The sequence below is a fragment of the Labrus bergylta genome, chromosome 5 (genome assembly GCF_963930695.1).
Source record: "Labrus bergylta chromosome 5, fLabBer1.1, whole genome shotgun sequence".
Classification (NCBI taxonomy): Eukaryota; Metazoa; Chordata; class Actinopteri; order Labriformes; family Labridae; genus Labrus; species Labrus bergylta.
In genome coordinates this window covers 3,679,688-3,700,692 of record NC_089199.1, presented here as the reverse complement: position 1 = coordinate 3,700,692, position 21,005 = coordinate 3,679,688, and the positions used below count along the sequence as shown (strand labels likewise).

At 39.8% G+C, this 21,005-nt stretch overlaps 1 protein-coding gene and 1 non-coding gene across 5 annotated transcripts in view; one reads left to right on the top strand and one right to left on the bottom strand.

Annotated features, from left to right (window-relative positions):
- Positions 1–15,100, top strand: part of LOC109993817 (tensin-2-like) — a 29,678-nt gene extending 14,578 nt beyond the window's left edge. For 3 of the 4 annotated variants that reach the window (XM_020646910.3, XM_065954578.1, XM_065954579.1), the window contains 24 exons: positions 2,826–2,858; positions 2,954–3,003; positions 3,151–3,334; positions 3,597–3,647; positions 3,741–3,863; positions 3,951–4,015; positions 4,749–4,832; positions 4,926–5,038; positions 5,203–5,263; positions 5,919–5,994; positions 6,479–6,608; positions 7,668–7,733; positions 7,837–7,953; positions 8,035–9,429; positions 9,547–9,697; positions 9,782–10,641; positions 10,759–10,890; positions 12,017–12,109; positions 12,294–12,371; positions 12,563–12,640; positions 12,838–13,006; positions 13,183–13,251; positions 13,547–13,576; positions 13,759–15,100. In XM_020646910.3, coding sequence (XP_020502566.2) covers positions 2,826–2,858; positions 2,954–3,003; positions 3,151–3,334; positions 3,597–3,647; positions 3,741–3,863; positions 3,951–4,015; positions 4,749–4,832; positions 4,926–5,038; positions 5,203–5,263; positions 5,919–5,994; positions 6,479–6,608; positions 7,668–7,733; positions 7,837–7,953; positions 8,035–9,429; positions 9,547–9,697; positions 9,782–10,641; positions 10,759–10,890; positions 12,017–12,109; positions 12,294–12,371; positions 12,563–12,640; positions 12,838–13,006; positions 13,183–13,251; positions 13,547–13,576; positions 13,759–13,903 — 4,353 coding nt within the window. In that variant the 3' untranslated portion in view covers positions 13,904–15,100. The remainder of the gene's footprint in view (positions 1–2,825; positions 2,859–2,953; positions 3,004–3,150; positions 3,335–3,596; positions 3,648–3,740; positions 3,864–3,950; positions 4,016–4,748; positions 4,833–4,925; positions 5,039–5,202; positions 5,264–5,918; positions 5,995–6,478; positions 6,609–7,667; positions 7,734–7,836; positions 7,954–8,034; positions 9,430–9,546; positions 9,698–9,781; positions 10,642–10,758; positions 10,891–12,016; positions 12,110–12,293; positions 12,372–12,562; positions 12,641–12,837; positions 13,007–13,182; positions 13,252–13,546; positions 13,577–13,758) is intronic. The other variant, XM_065954577.1, reaches the window with a different exon arrangement.
- An 820-nt stretch (positions 15,101–15,920) lies between these two features.
- Positions 15,921–15,992, bottom strand: trnaq-uug (transfer RNA glutamine (anticodon UUG)). The gene has a single exon. It is a non-coding gene; the product is annotated as a tRNA-Gln (tRNA).
- Positions 15,993–21,005: the final 5,013 nt, after the last annotated feature.

The following is a 21,005-nucleotide window of genomic DNA, read 5'->3' as shown; positions in this document are numbered from 1 at the left end:
TCGCTGATCTGCTTCGGTGGCGGTGTATTAGTTACTTCTGATGGATGATACTACATAGTGACCACTACCATCAGTGTGTGAATGGGTGGGTGTGACATGTGGTGTAAAAGTATTTCCAATAGAGCTAAAGATGATTCATATAAGCAGCACAATCTCACATGTGACAAGCTAAGCTTTCCACATTTTGTGTAATAAATGAATGAAACGTTTGACTTGATAAAAAAGGCAAAGTGAACCATTTAGAGAACAGTCCAGGCATCCAGTCCTCTTAACAGTAAGTGAGTCCCTGAGGGCGTCGTTGAGTGCTGTCATTGGCACCACAACTAGACAAACTGAACCAGATGGCTCCATTCCATGTGGCTCCATCATACAGTCCACATGCATTAAATGAAGAGCCTGAGGCTGGCAGGGCTTCCAAAGACACGTGTTAACACTATGCATGTGTGTGTTTGAGTGTGTGTTTTGTATGTGCTTGCATAGGCTACACGTGAACCCAGTTTGACCAGTGCTAACATCCTGTTGCAAATTGTTTCCTGTTGACTCTGGTGTCTTGTCCTTATGTCTTTTTTATGCTGCATTTTGGTGTTTTCTGTCTTCATGTTCAACCCCTGGCGTCTTTTGTGTGTGTGCATGTTTTTTTGTTAATATGTGGGTGTACATGTGTATGTTGTGTCTGTCTCCCACTGTTCCTTCCTGGACCACTTTATTCATTTAACCACCATTATTAAGCCTATTAAGAGACGAGTTCTCCCCTCTGGCTGAATCTCTGCGTACTCTCCTTTCCTACTGCAGGTTTTATAACATGTTTGTGATTCTACATCTGCACACTGCAGAGTGTGGACAATGTTTGCTTCCTGTCGTGGAATGTGAAAAGAACTGATTGACGCGAGCAAAGATGTGGATATTACAGATATCCCCTCATGATACCATGGATATGAAAAAAAAATAAAACCAAAAAAAAAAGGGTTTTTGTAAGTATTTCTGAGACATTCGTGACAATAACCACATGATGATGGCATCATTTTGTCATTTCAGCAGTAGCATACTTTGATGAATTTGCTTTGCCATCGGGTAACCAATTACAGCACGCCATACACTTTTCCTTAATACCCATTCCTCCCTACATCACATGTCTTTTTCCCTATAAAGCTTTGCTCTCAGATAATAGTCATTACAATAATGCTAGGTGGGCTCAGACTTCCTATGACTGCCTTCAGCCTGCAAATCAAATTTGCTGCAAATTTTGGTTTAAATCAGATTAAAGTCATGTAAAGTAACTTTCTCTTTCTGAAAGCATGCACAAGGAAGACCATTATGTAGGAGTTGCAGGAGCGCCTTTACAAAGTTTGGTCCTCGGTTGATGCCTCATTTTCCTTCTGATTTGAACAATGTCAAAGTGTTGTTGCTGACATGATGTGTCAGAAAGCTCTTCTGAATCGACTGAGCAACCAGCCTCAACTATCAGGGGTTCTTCATCATTTCTCTCACCTTGACATTCACTTGGTTTGACTATTAGTTGCCTTTAAAGTACTCAAAGTTTGAGCGAGAAAGGTCAACAAGGTCTGCCTTAAAATGAATATCGACCTGGAAGTTATCTAACTAAAAGAATTCTGTAGCACTCTGAAACATTTGTGCATTTCTGGTCAGTCGCCTTTTTCTCCCCCCGAGGTTGTTTCCGCTGTAGATCATTTTGTCTGTCAGGCATCTGACTCGTTAACCTGTTGCCTGACACCTGTCAGCACTGGTCGGCGCTCAGCCTCAGAGGGCAGCTCAGCTGTCAGTCACTCTCATGGGGTAGTGCGCAGGTCAAAAGTTGACAGCGTGGCACCTGTCAAGGTTTTACGGTCAAAGTACACAGTTATTGTTGTTGCATTTCACAGTTCATTTCCTGATTTGTGAGCCGTGTTGAATTCATTGCTCATCTTTCACCATGTTTTTGAATAGTTTGATGTGATTTGCATAATAAATTAATACCTTGTGTGTCTAAAAATAACTTTTTTACATACCATTTTCTACTTGCTCGGCACCTCAGCCTCAATTGCTTTTATTAAAAAAAAACAATCTAGAATTGAAAAAGCACAGAATCCTGTTCATGTCTGTTCATAGAGTATTGTGGCTCTGTGAGTGATCTTGTCTTCCTTTGCTCTGTTTCTCTGTGTAAATCTGTGTTTGGGTTTTTGGCAAGTTACTGTTGACTCACCAGCAAAGAACCAGGACTGCACACCACATGTAGAATCTTCCGCCATTAAACTTGAGCCATTTGGTCTCCTCCTGCTTCTTTACGAGACACACAGATACAATCAATCATTTTTATTGAGAATTGTGTTATTTTAGTGAGGAAAATAAAACCGAAAGAGAATCTAAATAAGTCAATATAATGTATTAGAGAGTGGAAGAGTTTTAAGTGAAATTAGTCTATAAGTCTGTATCAGGATGTGTGTGTGTGTGTGAGAGTGTGTGTGTGTGTGTGTGTGTGTGTGTGTGTGTGTGTGTGTGTGTGTGTGTGTGTGTGTGTGTGTGTGTGTGTGTGTGTGTGTGTGTGTGTGTGTGTGTGTGTGTCACTAACTCATCATGCAGAACAGCTAAATCTTTGCAGACAGCCTCTTCTTCGAACCAGCTGCTGCGCACATCAGGAAGGAAAGTGAGAATGAATGTGCTATCCGCTCAATCAGCTCTTCATCCCTCCTCATCCTTCCATCCGTTCATCTGCGCTACTGGAGCGAGACCAAGAGCGTTAAACCAAACACATGACTTGGCTTGCAGCTTCCCAGTGTGTCCATATGGTTGTGTTCACAATTAACTGTGTGCTTTCCGTTTCCTTTTAGGCAACTCTCACCTGTACCTCAACCCCAGACCTGGTAAGTGTGTTTACTAGATGTTGTAAGGAAGTAGCTTTACAATATATAGTGTGATCAATGATTACAGAGTTTTTTCTTTCTGGATTGTTTTTCAGCACGGCTCCACCAAATCCACACCACAGAAGAAGAGAGGCTCCCTTCCAAGGTAGAGACCCTGAATCCCCTACTTATGCTCATACATACTGTATGTTACATTAATGACAAAATAAATTGTATAGAGCTTAAACTGTGATTTTGCCTGAGGCCTGTTTCAGCAGCACTAAAACAATGACTCCCCCCAAAAAATGTCTAGGAGTAAAAGTGTGGAAAAGGTGATGGAGCATGTGATGGAGCGTCACTATGACTTTGACCTCACCTACATCACAGAGAGGATCATCTCCGTCTTTTTCCTGCCGGACCTGGAGGAGCAGCGGTATCGAACAAACCTTCAGGAAGTGGCCTCAATGCTGAAGTCCAAACACCAAGACAAGTTCTTAGTAAGTCATCAAACTGAAAACAAGAAATATAGAAACTCCATGTCTCCTAAAATAAATACATATTTGTACTGTGTGGCTGCAACTACAATGTATTGAAACAAACTCCTGAGCATGTGTAACTATCCAAAAGAAATTATGCTTTAAGTCTTTTTTATGTTAAATGAACAACCATATTGTTCCTTTAACTGCTTCCTTTTTTGCATCTTCATTCTCATGCTGAAAAAAAGATTTGTGACATATCTTTATGTATCTGACTTTTTAGCTACTGAATCTATCAGAGAAGAGACATGACATCACCAGACTCAACCCAAAGGTAAATTCATTTTAAAAAGAGAACAGATTTTTGAATTATAACTGGCATCATGAGTGAATTCAAAAACCATTATTTGAATTGTTTGCTCTCCAGGTGCAGGACTTTGGCTGGCCAGATGTTCACGCTCCACCCCTGGAGCAGATCTGTGCTATTTGTAAAGCCATGGAGACCTGGCTGACCTCTGACCCTCTCAATGTGGTGGTTCTCCACTGTAAGGTCAGTGCCACCTGGATCCACATGTGCTTGCCTGGTTGACAGAAAGGAAAGAAAAGCTATTTCATGGTCACTTTAATCTGTTGACAGGGTCACAAAGGGAAGACGGGGGTCATCGTGGCTGCCTACATGCACTACAGCAAGATATCAGCTGGGTAATCTTCTTTATCCAAATACACGCATGTCTGAAAATCAATTATGCAAGCTGAATCTACAATTATCACAGTTCTATTTTTACCCTCAAAAAATTGCTATGTCTCTTCAACATTTTTTATTATCTGCCATGAAGGCAAAAACAATCTTTGATCACCTTTCAGTGATAGTTAAGTCAGTTTAAAAAACTGTATGGCTGGAAGATAATTTTATAATCAAACAATTCTATGAATATTTCTTTTAATCAGGCTACTCATAATACTCATAATGTCGGAAAATAATACAAAACAACTCAATTTCAAAGAGCCAAACTTGACATATGATGTTTTTTCTGTGCCCAGATAACAGTCGTCAACACAAATACAAGTGAAAACAAACCAAATGGAAATATATTTCATCCAGTAGCTGAAAACGTTTGGCGTTAATTAAAAAAAAACTTCATTTTAATTGGTTATCAATTTGTTGATGATATTTATTCTGACGATAAAGTAATCTAATAATTGACCAACTAATTTAGCTCTAGATTACGGCCCTTGGTGCATACAATTAATACGTTTTGTACCCAGAGAAAATGTAAATATCCATAATGCCTATAAAATAAAAATTTTAGAAGACACATGTATGAAAAGTCAATAATGACAGAACTCAACCTCCAAAACACTCTATAACTTCTGAACATTTATTGCATGGATGTTGTTTCATCATTTGATATTGCGCACGTGGTTGTGTCCACAGAGCGGAGCAGGCTCTCACCACTTTAGCGATGAGAAAGTTCTGTGAAGACAAAGTGTCCTCTTCCCTACAGCCCTCTCAGAACAGGTCAGACACACTAAAGTATCTTTGAATTTTCTCCTCTCTTTTTGTGCTGCATTTCTTTTTGTCACATTTTGTGCTCATCTCTCTCTTCTTCAGGTACATTTACTACTTTGGAGGTTTACTGTCGGGTACCATTAAAATGAACAGCAGCCCCCTGTTCCTCCATCAGATCCTCATCCCATCAATGCCCAACTTCCAGGCAGGAGGAGGTCAGTTTCACACAAAAAAAGCCAAACATTTGAGGTTGAGTTTTTAGAGTTTTTTCTTATCTTTGAAAAAAAGTAAGTTAAAAAATTATTTTTTAACAATGTCAAACATAAATAGGAAAAACAATGCAGTCTTTGACACTTTTTTTCTAATCATCTTTCTTCAGGATTTTACCCCTTCCTAAAAATATACCAGTCTTTACAGCTGGTGTACACCTCAGGCGTCTAGTAAGTACAAAAAGTCATGCAAGCAGATACTTTTCTTTCCTCTGTCTAACTGACAGATGTTTAGGTGTAGGCCAGTCTGTGCTTATGTTAAAGGTCACATATTATACTCATTTTTTTTTCATAGTTTAAATAAGTCTAAGAGGTCTCCAAAACATGTCTGTGAGGTTTCTTGTTCTAAATCCACTCTGATCCTGTATTTGATCATGTCTATAAACCCCTCTATTTCAGCCCTGCTCAGAACAGGCTGATTCTGTGTCTGTACCTTTAAATGCAAGTGAGCTGTTATCGGCCACGCCCAACTGAAAGGGCTGGGGTGGCTCTGGCTTTCTTACACCATGTCCTATTGTTAATGGTAGAAAGGCAGACTCGGAGGGCAGACCAAACACCTAGCAGTGGGAGTGTCACCGCCCTTTGTGATGTCATGAAGGGAAAATGAAGGCACACATTTCATGAAGAGTGGAGCAGGCGAAAAAAAAAAGGAGAGGATGGACTTTTCTCATAATTGGGGTGTTTGTAGACAGACTAGGAACATGGTGAAGTGTGTTTTGCATAATACAGTGTGTGACCTTTGAGGTTAGTGTTGTTAGGAGTGTTTTTATCAATGTTTTTAGCAGGTGAGGTGTTTTGTTTGAATTCTGTGTATGTGTGTGTCCAGTGATCCCCAAAGCTCGAGGGCCCGGAAACTGTGTGTGACTATGGAGCCAGCACTTTTATTAAAGGGGGACATTATGGTGAGGATAAGTTTATCATGACCTACATGTCTGTATGACCAGTTTTATTGGAAACCTTTGAACACTATGCATATCCACACATACAGATCATTACTGCAATAACTGCAAAACCTCAATTGTATTATAACTAAATCCTGCAGCCCAAGGCTTTTATTCCCAGTTACTCGACTGCTGGCTTTGATACACTTTGAATCATTGCCTTTGAAAAATGCTGGATTATTTTAAACCACTTAAGCTACAAATCCTCTGTAGAATATGAAAATGTGCACTTAATGATTTTCTTGCGCTGTCTTGCATGCCTCCTCAAGACGCTTGAAAGGCTTTATATTCCTAAGAGACCTACAAAGAAACAGACTGAAACATACGATTCAAAGCAACAGAACCCATAAACAAAGCAGATAAACAGTTTTTTCTTGCTTTTTTACCATGATGTCAATATTTTAAGACGTTCTTGTATTCATACATCACTCATCTCTCTCTGCAGGTGAAGTGTTATCACCGGCGGAGTCGCTCAGCAGAAAGGGAGGTTGTGTTTAGAGTCCAATACCACACCTGCACTGTTCATGGAGCTCAGCTGTGGTTTGGCAAGACTGAACTGGACATGGCATGCACAGGTATAAAACAAAGGGTCTGTTCAGGTTCTATATCCTAGCCAGTTGGCTTTTAGACAATACTAGGGCTTAAATAAACTTAGAATTGAATGTATCATAAGCATATAGATAGATAGCATATACCTACCAATGTGTCATACATCTCGAGGACAGTACTCAATAAGATACTCAAATTATGGAACACGCATATTTATTTACTTAAAGATTTTTTGTCTTTTTCTAGATACAAATTGAGACTCAGAAATGCGTTGATGTCAGAAAGATTTGTAGTGAATAGTGAATTGTCCTGATTTTGTTATATTGTCTGCATACTGTATGTCCTGTTTTGCTCTATTTTTATGTTTTCAATGTTTGTATGTAATTTTCAATTGGGTAAATTTGATTTGTGATAGTAAATATTCTTACTTTGTTATTTTTACTGTATTTTATTTTAACTTTGTTTAATCTCTTAAGGTGAGGTTTTGAGATAAACCCTCATGGGGTTCTACCTCACCTGCACATGTGTTTTATTTTTTATTTGTTTTAATTTTCTGTTTGACTCTTCTTTTAAAAAAATGTGCAAATAAACTAAAACTAAAACTAAAAAAACTAATAGACAAATAGAACCCTGCTGCTGTATATTACTATTCTTTCTTTGGCCAACATGGCTGTATAATTCAAAACCCATTTAATTTTCAGATCATTGTGGTGTTTGTGTGTCTTTTGATTCAGATATCAAATGACATGAAACAGAATTGCTTGTACGTGGCTAAGTAAGCAGCAGTCTCATGTGAATTGCTCTAAGTGCTTTAAGCTGATGCATGAATACAATATATGATTAATATTACACGTCCGCATGAATGAGAGAAAAAAGGAAACTTATTTTTGGTATGCATCTGTATAGTGTTATGCTCTGTTTCTATTACAGTGAGTGACAGAATCCTTATTTAAGTGTCTTTATTTATTCACATGGTATTTCTACTTCACAGAGCACAATTTTTCCTCTGTGTTTTTTTTTTAATCAGTCTCTTCAGACACAGTCTGGATATTTTAGTCATTGCCTTTGTGCTCCTCTTTTTGTAGATGACAGGTTCCCTCCCGATGCTACAGTTGAGTTTATCTTCTCCAATGGGCCAGAAAAAATGAAAGGTGATTATTCTCGGCTGTTTGCTGTCTGTCACTGCGTCCTCTGGTGCATTACTTCATCTGACAGTTTTCTTTCAGTACAATAATAAAAATGGCCGCCTTTTAGGTCGAGAATACCGCAAAAACGATGCGTCTATTAAAGTGGACTACAACACATCGGACCCTGTGGTCAGGTGGGATTCTTATGAGAACTTCAACCTTCATCATCAAGACAGCATGGAAAGTAAGAAACCTATAAACACACAGGTGTAAAAGTTTTCTTTGGATTAAATTATCAAATTTAACGAAGCCATCTCTTTTCCAGATATCTGTCATACAAGAGGCCCTCTGGACGGCAGCCTGTACGCCCAGGTGAGGAAGCGTCGAGGGCCGGGTTCGATTGCCTCCGCGGCATCAACAAATGGATGCCTCACAAGCAGCCCAACAGTCAAGCCCCACCCTCCGAGCCCGCCGCAGACTCTCACCTACATCCCCGACTCCAAACGCTCCTCGGTCCCCTGTGGTCACTTGAAAGACACCACAAACCACCCAGAAAGAGACCCTACATCTCCATCTGGGAAAGGAGAATGGGAAGATGGAGCAAAGGAAATAACAAGAGGGAAAGAGAGGGATAGAGAGACCGCTATTTTAGACGATGGAGACCCGTCAAGTCCTGGGGGCGTGAGGAGAGAGCGCTTCTGCTGCGGTCGAGCAGGTACAAAGTGTGGCGAAGTTGGATTGGAGAGAGAACGAGAACCCTGCATCTCTAACAGTCGTTGTCTCGGCCGGTGCAACAGCACTAAAAACAACCCAAAAAGCCAAACACTGCCGGCCTTACCGTCCAAATCCATGTCCCCGCCTCCTCATGCAACTCATATGGAACTCTGCCATCGACATAGTTCTCATCCTTTACCAGAGTTACCATGGGAGCGTCCACCCCCACCCCCACCCCCGCCTTGTTTCCACAGGCCTTGCTACCCGTACTCAACCCCCGAACACGCCCACCAGCACAGCCACACCCTCCCAGCCGCAAACAGACTCTGTACTGGGGAAGAGTGCCATCTCTTCCATTACCCCGGCCACACTCCGGCCTCTCATCTCTCCCATCAATCACTGCCCTCCAGCCCCTACAGGGAAATCTTCTTTGGCTCTCCGGTGCCATCCTCTGGTTGTTCCTGTCGTGACTGCTCCAGCAGGAGAGAGCACCAGTCCGCCTCAGTGAGGACAATCGGTCCGCTGAACCCGGACCAGTTGGAAAACCCTCACTGGTCCAAAGGAGCGGGGCGAGCCAGAGAGCCGCCTCCGCTGTGGGAAAGTGAGAACCCTTGGGAGGTGGCAAGGGAGGCAGAAATCTGGCAGTGTAAATCAGCCATGCCGGCATTTCACGTCTACCAGCCCCCTTTGGGTCAAGGTCAGAACCCAGAGCACCCTAGATATGCCATGGCACTCCACCAGGGCTACCCAAGCCCCCAGTCTTTAATGGATGTGCGGGATGGAGCCAGTAGTGGGTACCACACCCCTCCACAGCCTCGCCATTCTTGCCCCTGCTCTTCTAATCAGTCCTCTCCTGCAGAGAGCCACGAGAGCCGGGGCTACGCCTCAGGGTATCACTCTGGATCAGCCTCACCCCTGCCTGCTAGCAGCCCCTCACCAGGGAGAGGAAGACTGCCTGAGAACCCCTGTGGATCTAAAGACCAGCAGCACACTGAGCATAATAAAGGTGAACTATAGATAGATACTATCTGTACTGGTTTTTAACATGCCAAAAGCACATGTGTTACTTCTTGTCTCACTTCTTCTTCTCACATCTTTTCTTTGTATCTCACCTCTATTTAAGTGGAACAAGCCAAGGCTGACATGAAGGACAACATATCCGAGGGTTCAGAAGGTAAATCAGACTCCAATGGCCAGTCGAGCAACGCTGGAGTGGACTCTGATAATGACTACACGATCATTGGTAGCAGCAGTCCAACACACACAGAAGACAGGTTGGTGTAGCTTTTGTTTTCGACAGCTCCAAAAACTGAAAATGAAATGCAAATTATTTTATTTCTTGCCATTTTTGTTTTAAGTATACCTGCTGATAGCCCTCCTCAAAGCCAAGAAACCTCCACACAACTGGAGCCCAACTCAAACAACAGCCAATCTGTGTCGCCATCACCAAGAGAAATGCAAAGCCAAAGTTCCAACATATCCATAAGCTCCACACAAACATCAAGTGAGCAAAGGTTTGGCCCTGATGCTGTGCTAAGAGAAGCCAACATCCAAGGAAGTTCAGGAGGAACCAACCAATTGCAGTCTTCAAGCTATGCCACTGTTTTCATCACCCCGGTCCAAGTGCAACTCAACGGCTCTAACCTTCCCACTGATGCTCCATCCGATAGCAGCAGAGGTGTCTCCATGAACCTTTCTGCCAACTCGAGCCCTTCCACCACCTGTCCAAATTCTCCTATTGCCTCCCCTGACCTCCAGTCGTCACCTCAGGGCTCCACATCAGCTTCAGAGGCAGCAGGACAAAGACTGACTCCGGACAGAGATGGCTTATCAGACAACAAACCACCATCACCTGTGCCTGATGGATATAACACACCGACTTTCCCCTTAGCATCCTATTACTACCCATTACTCAACGTCCCGCATGTACCCTACACTGGGTACACCGCCATCACCATCCCCGCCATGCAGCCCCCGCTCCCTGAGAAGAAACGGCTTTCAAACACAGCAGGATCCCAGAATGGACACCACTCTTTACTCAGGGTCTCCTCTGCTCCTTCCCCTACACACCATGTTAGTTTCTCCCCCGCAGTGGGGGAGCAGAGACGGGGGTCCGCACAATACAGCTGTAGGGATGACTCGGACAACAGGGTCAATGCTAAGTTTGTACAGGACAGCTCGAAGCACTGGTACAAGCCGGGCATTTCCAGAGACCAAGGTGAGGATTTGAATTCAGTAGAAGGGATGAGCAATGTTTTTATTTATGATTATCAAGCAGCTCGACCTCTGCCATTTTTCATTGTACCTTCCTACTCTGTGCCCTTTTGTGTTGCAGCAATAGCTGTTTTGAAGGATAAAGAACCAGGAACTTTTCTCATCAGAGACAGCAACTCCTTCCAGGGGGCCTATGGCCTTGCCCTCAAAGTAGCCACCCCGCCTCCTAATGCCAACATCATTGGCATCAAAGGTATCCATTATAATGTGTTATTTATAGCAATTAGCTTACAATGGGTCTTTTAGAAATGGTACAGTAACCAAAGCATGGATGCAAATATTGAAATATTCAATGACTGTAAATTATTTAGCTGCTTTGTTTTCAGGGTGCCAGACTGCCATCCAGTATTTGTTTTAGCTAGGTGAGGTTACTAACTGAGGAAAATGAGCTCAAAAGTATCAGAGGTAATCATGTTAAGAGCAGGTCATAGCTCTAATCCGAGACGCAAGTTTACACAACAAACCTCTACAGAAGAAAAATAATCAGACGTTCCTGTGTTGCAGCAACCTACAAGTCGATAAACATAAGAATCTTGCCACATAATTAAGTAGTCCAGGGTTTGTGGCACAGAGGTAATCTTAGAATTGAGTCCTTCAAAAGTTTCTCATCAAGGCCAGGTTCAGGAAAGTTTGAAGCAAAAGACATTGGATGTATGCAACCAGCAAACAGCAGCCAGTGTTTAGCATGCTGGCTCAATGTCATACTGCTGTAGCTAAATGGGACGATGAATTAAATAGTTATCTTTACTGTCATGAGTACAAAAATAAATGGCAAACAGCACAACTCATTTCAACAGTTTTCTTACATATGAAACAGTTTCTGTTTTCCTTTACTCTACTTTGCATTTATGTTGTTAATACATTCAACATTTCACATTCAAGTTCAAATGAATGTCATGTTTAAGTGACACAGTTACATACCTAATCCTTGTTTTAGTTTGAAGTCGGCAAATTATAATTGTGGCATCAAATATGAGTCAGGGGTACTAAAACTGAGTTATAACTAGGCCCCAAATATTATTCTTGTGCATTTCTGTGAAGGTCACTTTGATTTTTTGTTAGTTGTACGTACAGAGTAAAGTAAATGTTGATAGATATTCAGCTTTTTGGGTACATTCTGTTCATGCATCAAGTAAAAATAACCAAATAGCCACTGTCATGGAATCAAATTAAAGTGACATTAGGGTTTTATAGGCATAACTACAGCCTGATATTTCCTGCATTTCTGTTCATGTATTTTCATAGAATTTGCTCTGCAAAAAGAAAGTCTGTCATGTTTTTCATCCTCACCTCTCTCCTCCACCCCTCTTCTATCCCAGGGGATCCTCTTGAACAGCTGGTGAGACACTTCCTCATCGAGACAGGGCAGCGGGGAGTGAAGATCAAGGGCTGTCAGAATGAGTCCTACTTTGGTCAGTTATGTGAGAGACACAACATGCCAGAACATATTTCATATGTTTAGCGATGTTTGTGATAGTGAAACAGCCCTTTAGTATTTGCTCTCTCCCCAGTCGTCTTCCTAAGAACTTCTCTCCTTGGGTGCATTATAATCCTGATATGCTCTACTTTTGTCTTCTTTCTGTCTTTATATCTTAGGAAGTTTATCTGCCCTAGTGTACCAGCATTCAATTACTCCCATCTCTCTGCCATGTGCCCTTCGCATCCCAGAAAAAGGTAAAAATTGTTTTTTTTATACATTAAGATGTCAGAGTTTATATGCCCAAATTATATCTTCCATCCTGTTAAAACATCATTTTCATAACAACAAAAACTAAACAATATAAAGAATGGAAGGTTAAATCAACAAATACCGACTGGATCCTAACTAAAAAGATCATTTTAAATACTGACTAATGATGTTTCAGACCTAGTCGGCGAGCTTCAGGAGGTGCAGAGTGCGACAAACACCAGCACAGCAGCTGACCTCCTCAAACAAGGAGCAGGTAAGACATGTGCTTGTTTGGTTTTTGCTGATTCTGTCGTGATCCGATCTTCAATTGAGGACCTCTTAAATGTTAAATAGTTGCAGTTCTCAACTTTGACCAGCAGAGACTGCAATAGCATCACACTTTCAAAGCACAGACCTATTAGACCACACACTTTAGTTTATTTAAATTTCTTTATCTCTCTTAAAAACAAGCGTGCAACGTGTTGTACCTGAACTCTGTGGAGACTGAGTCACTGACGGGCCCCGAGGCCATTTCTAAGGCAACCAAGTGTACTTTGTCTCTGAGTCCACGTCCAGTGCCGACAGTAGTCCACTTCAAGGTGTCGGCTCAGGGAATCACTCTGACAGACAGCAAGAGAAGGTACATCTTAGACTCATCCGTTTTTTAATTGCAATGGACACTTGTAAAAACCTGGATATTTATAAAAAGTGTTGTTTCTTTTTGTGTCATATTTCTTTAGCACCTTGTCCACTTCTCTAAATAGTATTCTTCTAATTCCAAAGACATGTGAGTAATAATATTGTTTGTGTTTACAGGGTATTTTTCAGGAGACACTATCCAATCAGCAGTGTGACTTTCAGCAGCCTTGATCCGCAAGACAAGAGGTAGGTCATTAAAATCTAAAAAACAAATGTAATGTAAAAACATTCTTTATGCTGGGGCTGCTGACCATGTTCAGTAAAATCAATGTGTATTTTCTGCTGCTGTACAAATCTTTTTTTTTTTAGACTTATATTTAAGAAATATAAGTTCTTTGTGATTTGCCTGCCTCTTTGTTTGCTTTTTGGATATCTTTAGAGCACTAGTCTGAGCTGAGTGTTTGTTTCACAGTCTCCATGTCTTTGTTATTCATGTTCCCAATGTTTTGTCTGTGTCTCTATTTATGCACCCATGCTTCAGGTGGACTAATTCTGATAGCACTTCAAGCAAGTAAGTGCTTGCTATATTTGAGTTATATTGTTGACCAAGTCAATGTGCTACGTTGCATGGCAATTAATCACAATCAGTTCTGGTAGTGTGGATTCATTTAGTCTTTTATGCCTTTTTTTCTATCTATTCTGTCTTTTTTCTGTCCCTTCTTTTGACTACTTGTGTCTTCTTTTTTGCTGAAGGATGTTTGGTTTTGTGGCGAGGCGGACGGGCAGTGCTACAGAGAACGTTTGCCACCTGTTTGCAGAGATGGACCCCGAGCAGCCAGCTGTAGCCATTGTCAACTTTATCAACAAAGTCATGCTGGGACCACAGCTACACAGATGAAAGAGCACACACTCTGGGTTAAAGGGGGATCTGGGGGAGATATTAATGTGATTGTGACATATTTTTGATGAAGTGTGTCTCTGTGTGTGTGTATTTGTACAGGTGCATCATTGTGCTTGGCTGTATGACTGTTTGATGACAGATTCACTCTGATGAGTATACAGTTTACAGAGTGAACAGTTGAAGAGGAAACGCTCAATAAGCCAAAAAAACTGACCTCATTTTGGCTACTTTTTGTTCCAAATGAGATAGAAATAACATTTTGAGGGAGTTGGCTGTTTTGATTTTTTTGTATTGTTTTTCCTTTTTTAAACATTTCAAATAATGTGTAACAGACTTCACATGCTGCAAGAGTGACGATCCATTTGTATTAAACTTAGAAAATTCTACATCAAAATATGAAGCAAACAGAAAGAGTTCAGATGGTCATCAACAATGCAGAATGTCAGAGTCATACATGAAGGTGTGTTTAGCTGATTTTTTCTAATGCAATGTGCCAAAGGGTAATGGAAGTTATGCTACATTAAAACTAGTATTATCATGTTTTTGTAACAATCAATATTTTCTTCACAAAGAAATTATCAACACAATATTTTTATCTATTAGAAACGACTAAACCTACATATACAATTTTGTAAAACAGGCAGGTATTATATGGTTGCACAAAATGTTGTGTAATGTAGCTTATAACTGCATTTTAATATATAAGAGGTACGCCTTAATGCAGAACAAATAATAAAATGTAAATATTGTGGATAAAAAAGTATTATCTTAAAGTTTTCTAAAGCTATAAATCATAAAATGCCTTACTTTGTGAAGTTAAAAATGGCATCAAAGAACATTCTCAAATGAATATCAATGTTGGCATCTCAACTATATAAAAAAGGTTTTGAAAAGTCTACATATTCCAGATATATAAATAACATGTTAGGGATTTATCTTTAAGAGGGAGTTTGCCTTCAAGCCAAAGACTTGATATTATTTTTTTTTCTATTACATTTAGATTTTTTTGGTATATGTGTGTTTTTCTATAAATTTATACAGTATTTAGATGGTTTAAGCACAATCATTATTTTTCATAATGAATTTCTATGTAAATGAAGTAATATATTTGAGTCCTGAGATGGTGCAAAACATGTCAAATAATGTGTTATATTTGACAGAAAATTGAAGCAATAAAATCAAAATGACTTACAAGTGTGTGCTTCATTATTCAAATACTTATAAACTAAAATTTTAATATATTTATCAGACTCCATGCTTTATTTGTCAAGTCCTTATGTTATCTTTTTACATATTCTCAGCTTCATCTAACCGTTAACTGTTGGCTTCACAAAGAAACCATTAATACCATCTTCTTCTCTGAGGTTGTACAGCCATTGAAATGTGTGGTCAACATTTGTCTCTCCTACTATTTACTTCACAAATAGATATACTCCACTGCATTTAACAGACAAACCAACTCCTCTAAACAAATTAAAAACACTGCCCCCAGTCTTTTTTTACTTGAGCTTTTCTAAGCTCATCTGCCAGACACAACACTGTCCCTTTCACTTTTTAATCTGATTTGGTACATGGCCATCACTCCTTGCTTCAAGTACATTCGCAATTAGTGAACCACCTGTTCCATCCATAGTGTGTGATTTTAAGGCCAAAGGTCTACAATCTGCCAGCTTAAATCTAAAATAACCTACAACTAAGACACATCTCAACAAAGGTGAGGTATGATAGGCCGATATGTCTTGAAATAAAATGTCAATATTTTATTTTGATTATAACGATATATTATTCAAAATGAAAGCTGAAAAAATAAAGTTTTGACCAAATTTCAAGAACTTTGTGAGGCATGTGCCCCTGTCAGCCTACAATTATTTCACGTCTATGGGGTTCCACGGAGGCAATTGGCAGTTCATGCAGTTCATGTTACATGGCCTTTTTAAATGTCTTTTTGTTTAACTTATTATAATCCATTTCTTACGAAATGAATGTCGTGAAACAAACACAGTTCAAAAGGATGAGGTCCCACCGAGATTTGAACTCGGATCGCTGGATTCAAAGTCCAGAGTGCTAACCATTACACCATGGGACCATGTCTGCCACACACGTCGGTATTACTGTATTTAAAGGTTGTTTTAGCCTATAGTGATATCTAATACTTAATAATTGGGAATGTAAGTTATGTTGTTATACGTATTACTGAACGGAACCACATTTTGACTCGCTCACAGAGTCATCGACCGTGTGTAGGCATTGCTAGTTAGCTTACAACGTTAAAGCTAATTTGACGTTAGCTAACTCTGACAAGCTAACGAAACGTGTGTTGAGAAACAGGCAGCGATGTTAAAGTGTGAACCCAGAGACAGCTTGTTTATATCCGTATCCATCTACAGGTGGAAATAGTCGGCCACGTTTGTCTTACAGGGCCTGCAATCATATATAATAGATACAGTGACAATGATTTCAAGCTATTTTTACGCTACTTTCAATTAGGCGGGCCGCTAGCTAGATACAACTTGTCATCCGGTATGTCAAAATAAAAGCTTTGTTTTCAAAATAAAGTTTACAACTGATGTGTTTCATATAGGCTATAGTGTAGTGTAGTGTAGTGTAGTGTAGTGTATATTTTTGACGAGTTTATAGACATATAGTTTTTTTCCAGCAACATTTTTATTTAGAACTTGGTAAATATTATTTTTAGTGTAAGCATCTTCCCACTTTACATTTTTTAGATTCGTATGCAGCTTACTATTGTATAAATATTTGAAAATAAACTTAACTTTAAAAAAGGCCACGAGATAAAAAAAATAGTGTCTAATAAAGAAAACATAAATACATTTTTCCACCACCTCTTCCATGGAGGAGATTTGTGTTTGTGGTTGAGCTAATGTCCCTGTTGTAGGCAGGTTTATGCATTACACACAGAAATCACAGGAATTCCCACAATGCTCAGGATTTGCTGCGATAAAAAACTTAAAAGACAATGAAATTATAAACTTATCTGATTAGAAACTCTGGAGCTGACACTTTACTAATACATTAAAATTATCTCTGCATGTATAGCTTCATTTAATAAAATAGAATATCTTGAACTGGTTAGAGAAGAAAAACATGTTATTATACACTTTATTTTGAAGTTATTGTAACATTGTTAAGCAAAAAAAATGAAATGTATATTCACTAAAGTAATTTATTTCTGTGCAGTTTTTTGGAGTATCCACATTTTAGGGCATCGTATACACCTTTTTGACAGGGGTGCTCTACTATTACATGCTAAATAACAAGTAGGATAATTGAGTAAACTATTCCTGGATTACCACAGCATTAAAAATAAATAAAATACAATTGTGCTTTACCCCTCACTTCAGAACCGTTACAAAAGTGATTCCCAAATTACCAAACAGTCTAAGCATTACACTGGTTTAACAAAGTAGTTGTTTTGGAATTGGTCATAAAAACAGTACGCTTCAAACTTTATAGGCAGCATTTGAACGACAGAAATTTTGTTTACAAATGTAACTGTCTGATGGCATTCATGATGAAGCTTTCCTTAACATGTCAGCTCTGGAAATAGGACTCTGGTAATGTTTTCCAGAAGGTTTAAAGCCAGCCTAGTCTGTGGCTTGGAATGAGTGTGGTCTTGTATGTTTCTGCGGGCCTCCTTCGAATGTCTCGTGTTTAGTAAATGTCCCAGAGGTATGGTCGTTTATTGCCTGTGAGAAACTATGCTGTACACACCACCTGCTGTACAGCTTTAAAGTCCTGGATGGTGCAACATGGACACCAAACAGTGATGCAGCTGCTTCTCTGTGTGTAAGGTAGAGAGGATCTAAGGAGCCATGATGCTGAATTTACATGTTGACATTTCTCTGTACTGCTGAACTAAAGGAACCTGAAACTGCTGACTCTCTCAGCTTAATGGCATATTGATGAGAATGAGGGTGCCCCACCACCCCCCCGCCCCACCCCCCATCCACTATCATCTCCTACAACTACAGTACTTATCCTGTCACCATATTTAAGGATCTCAGCTATGGTTTGTTGTCAGAGAAAGATTTGTTTTTATTATAGGAGATAATGCAAAATAAAAATAATGGGTTTAAGTGTCCTCTATTGATCTGACTACTCTTGAACCTCTCCTAACTAACTGGTCAGGAATCAGATGTTCCCATATTTTAACCATATTTTAATTCACAAGAAAATCAAACATAACAATTTGTATTACTTACTTTGTATATGTGCCTGAATTAAGAAATAATATTAACAAATCATACTGTTTATGTTTCATAAATCAGACTATAGATGAAAGTCATTACACAATCAGTTTTTTTTTCCTCCTTCATGAAAACTTGTCAAGAGCTGATAGCCTTGGTTTTGTTCTCAAACTGATGAAAGGGTTGCTGAGCTGTGCCACACAGTTATGTGTGATCAGGGAGTACTGGCATGGGCTGGAGTGCTAAGAATGAAAGGAGGAAGTGCCAATCTTAACCACCAGTCCCCTGCCTGTCAGCAAGTCCGGGATTCAGTTGCATATAGATGTGGTCCCTGAGGATGAGGAGAGTTCAAGTGAATGCTGTGCTGTAATCGGCAGTATTCTCTCAAGAATGAAAGGACAGTCAGGGGTTAATGTGATCCTAAGATGATCTATTTGTTCTATGTAAAAAGTGCACACTGTCTAGATTGCTTGGGGGAAAGTAAGTCTTCTCTGTGTGGGTTTTTGACCAGCAGACTGAAGCATCCCATGATGACAGACGTAAATGGAACAGGGTGGTAGTCCCTCAGGCAGGATATCCTGGGTTTCAGAGGCTCTACATGAATGCATGCTACAGCACTGATGCAGGCAACGCTTGAGTGTATCCACAAGGACATCTGCGAGTTGATCAGTTCTGATTTCAGCATCCTGTCAGAGACCCTTTCAGGTGCTTTAAGTGCGTTTGTACACCTGAGGGCTCAGCTCGTAGGACTGGACAGAGTGAGTTCTCATAGACATGATGGCTTGTTTGTGTTGCACTGTGACAGTCCTCAGGCCACTAAAGAAATTATTGGACACGTGATGGTTTTAACTTTTGTATTTGCTTCTTGGAGGTTAAGTAGTTAACTGTTAAATATAACATAATGGACACAATATACTTTAACAATCGGTTCATATATTTATTTTTTCAAAGCAACATAACAGTGAAATGGCAGTCAACATATACATATTTGACAAAATTGGGAAAAAAAATAAGACTTTGGAAAAGAACCCATAAACTAAACAAACTATGATATAATAAATAGCACTAATACCCAGCAGGTAATAGAATAAACAAAAAAGTATATGTTGCCATCCAAAAAAGAATCCCCTTCACAATCTGTAAATCAAGTAGGAAAATAAAGGCTGCCATATTTGTTTTAATCTGCCAATAGACTCATGCAGCAAATCTTATTTTCTCCAAATTCATTAAGTTCTGAGAATTTAGTTAGAGGAGTGGTTTCCTTCCAATTTAACAAGATTAGTCTTTGTGCTAAAAGAGAAGTGTAAGCAGTACATTGGATATGCTATTTGGTAAAGGGGTTTCTTCAGGTTGAATGCCAAAAAGAGTTGTGAGATGGGGGGTGGGTATAGAATTGAAGGTTTACATACTGCTTTGAATTAAATGCATCTCCTCTGAAACTGCAGTCATTATATCGCAAGTATATTTTTACGAGTTATGTACATGTATATGTACGAGTTTACCTGTCCTGCACTGTCCCTTTGCATTTCAATATAGCTTTAAGTCAAATCAGTCTCTCCTCAAGGCATATGCCATTATGCACTCTGTTAATATGCAAGTTATTTATGTCTCTGCACCAGTGCTGCAAAGACTAATTCTCTTACTTTTAGTGGGTCAAGTGTTTCTGATTTATGATTTCCATTCTTCTGTTTTCCAAACAGCAAGCCAAGCTCAGTGTGCAGGGCCAGAGCATCTGAGGACACAAAGTGGCTGGGCCAGCATACATGTCTTACATGGGTGTTGTGGAGCCAAACAAATCACTGTTCGCTGAACGGCTTGATCCAGTGCTGGTGCCAGACTTGGAGACCGCCCAAGCCACAGGACAAGGATCAACTCTCCATGAGCATGAACCTAACACCCACACACTTTACTACTAGTTACCGCACATGAATCAACTGCAACAAGCTTGTGACAGATTTCTAAGGTGCTGCAAGGCTCGGGTTATGCACATTTTTTGAGTGTCATACATAATACAGAACTGGATGTCGAAGTTTGTATGTGTGTTAAGGTTTTACGGTGTGACCCTAATTGTTGAGTGCTCCTTAGAAACAGAGCGGGTAAAAAAAAGATATGAATCATGTCAGATTATTGATGAGAGGAGTAAAATATGTACGATACTCGTTGTTTTGGACAAGGTGTGGTGCTGGCAGGGGATACAGAAAGCCCACTGTAACTTTACTTCTATACAGGGGATAAACAGGAGCTCATGACAGTTTACAATGCACATTTGATAAACAGAAAAAAGGAAGAGGAAAAAGGAAAAGTCAATCCCGTTAAACACGTCAATTAAATAATAGAAATAGACAATTTCAAGTTAACACAAACAGATTGATTGGAATACATAAATATAATGATAAAACTAATACAAAATAATTGCAGTTTACAATATTTAATGTATTTATAAAATCGACATATTTAGGCTGTTGTAATTTTCTGTTGTATCATAATAAATTGCTCACAGTTTATCCTCTTTTCTAACGGCATTGGTTTTTATCTTTTGTTTAGCAACAAGAGTAGAGAAAGATGACTTGAGAGAGGATATATGGGACCGGATGGGGCCCTCCTCTCTTTTCCCTTCTCCCCCTTCGTATCTGTCGCTTTTACCGTGTTTACATTATAGACACACCCCTGACCTTCACCTAAGCCCCTCCGCATGGCCCCGTCACACACACACACAAACACCACCATTTACACCACATACCAGAGCTCATGAACACCACCGGGAATGTCCATTTATCCTGAGAGGTTCAACAATAAGGAAGATTCTTACTTTAAGGAGAGCACACCCACATTTTTCCTGCATGACGCAGTTAGAGTTTTTCAATCGTTTTTTTTTTCAGCTTGCTCGTCCA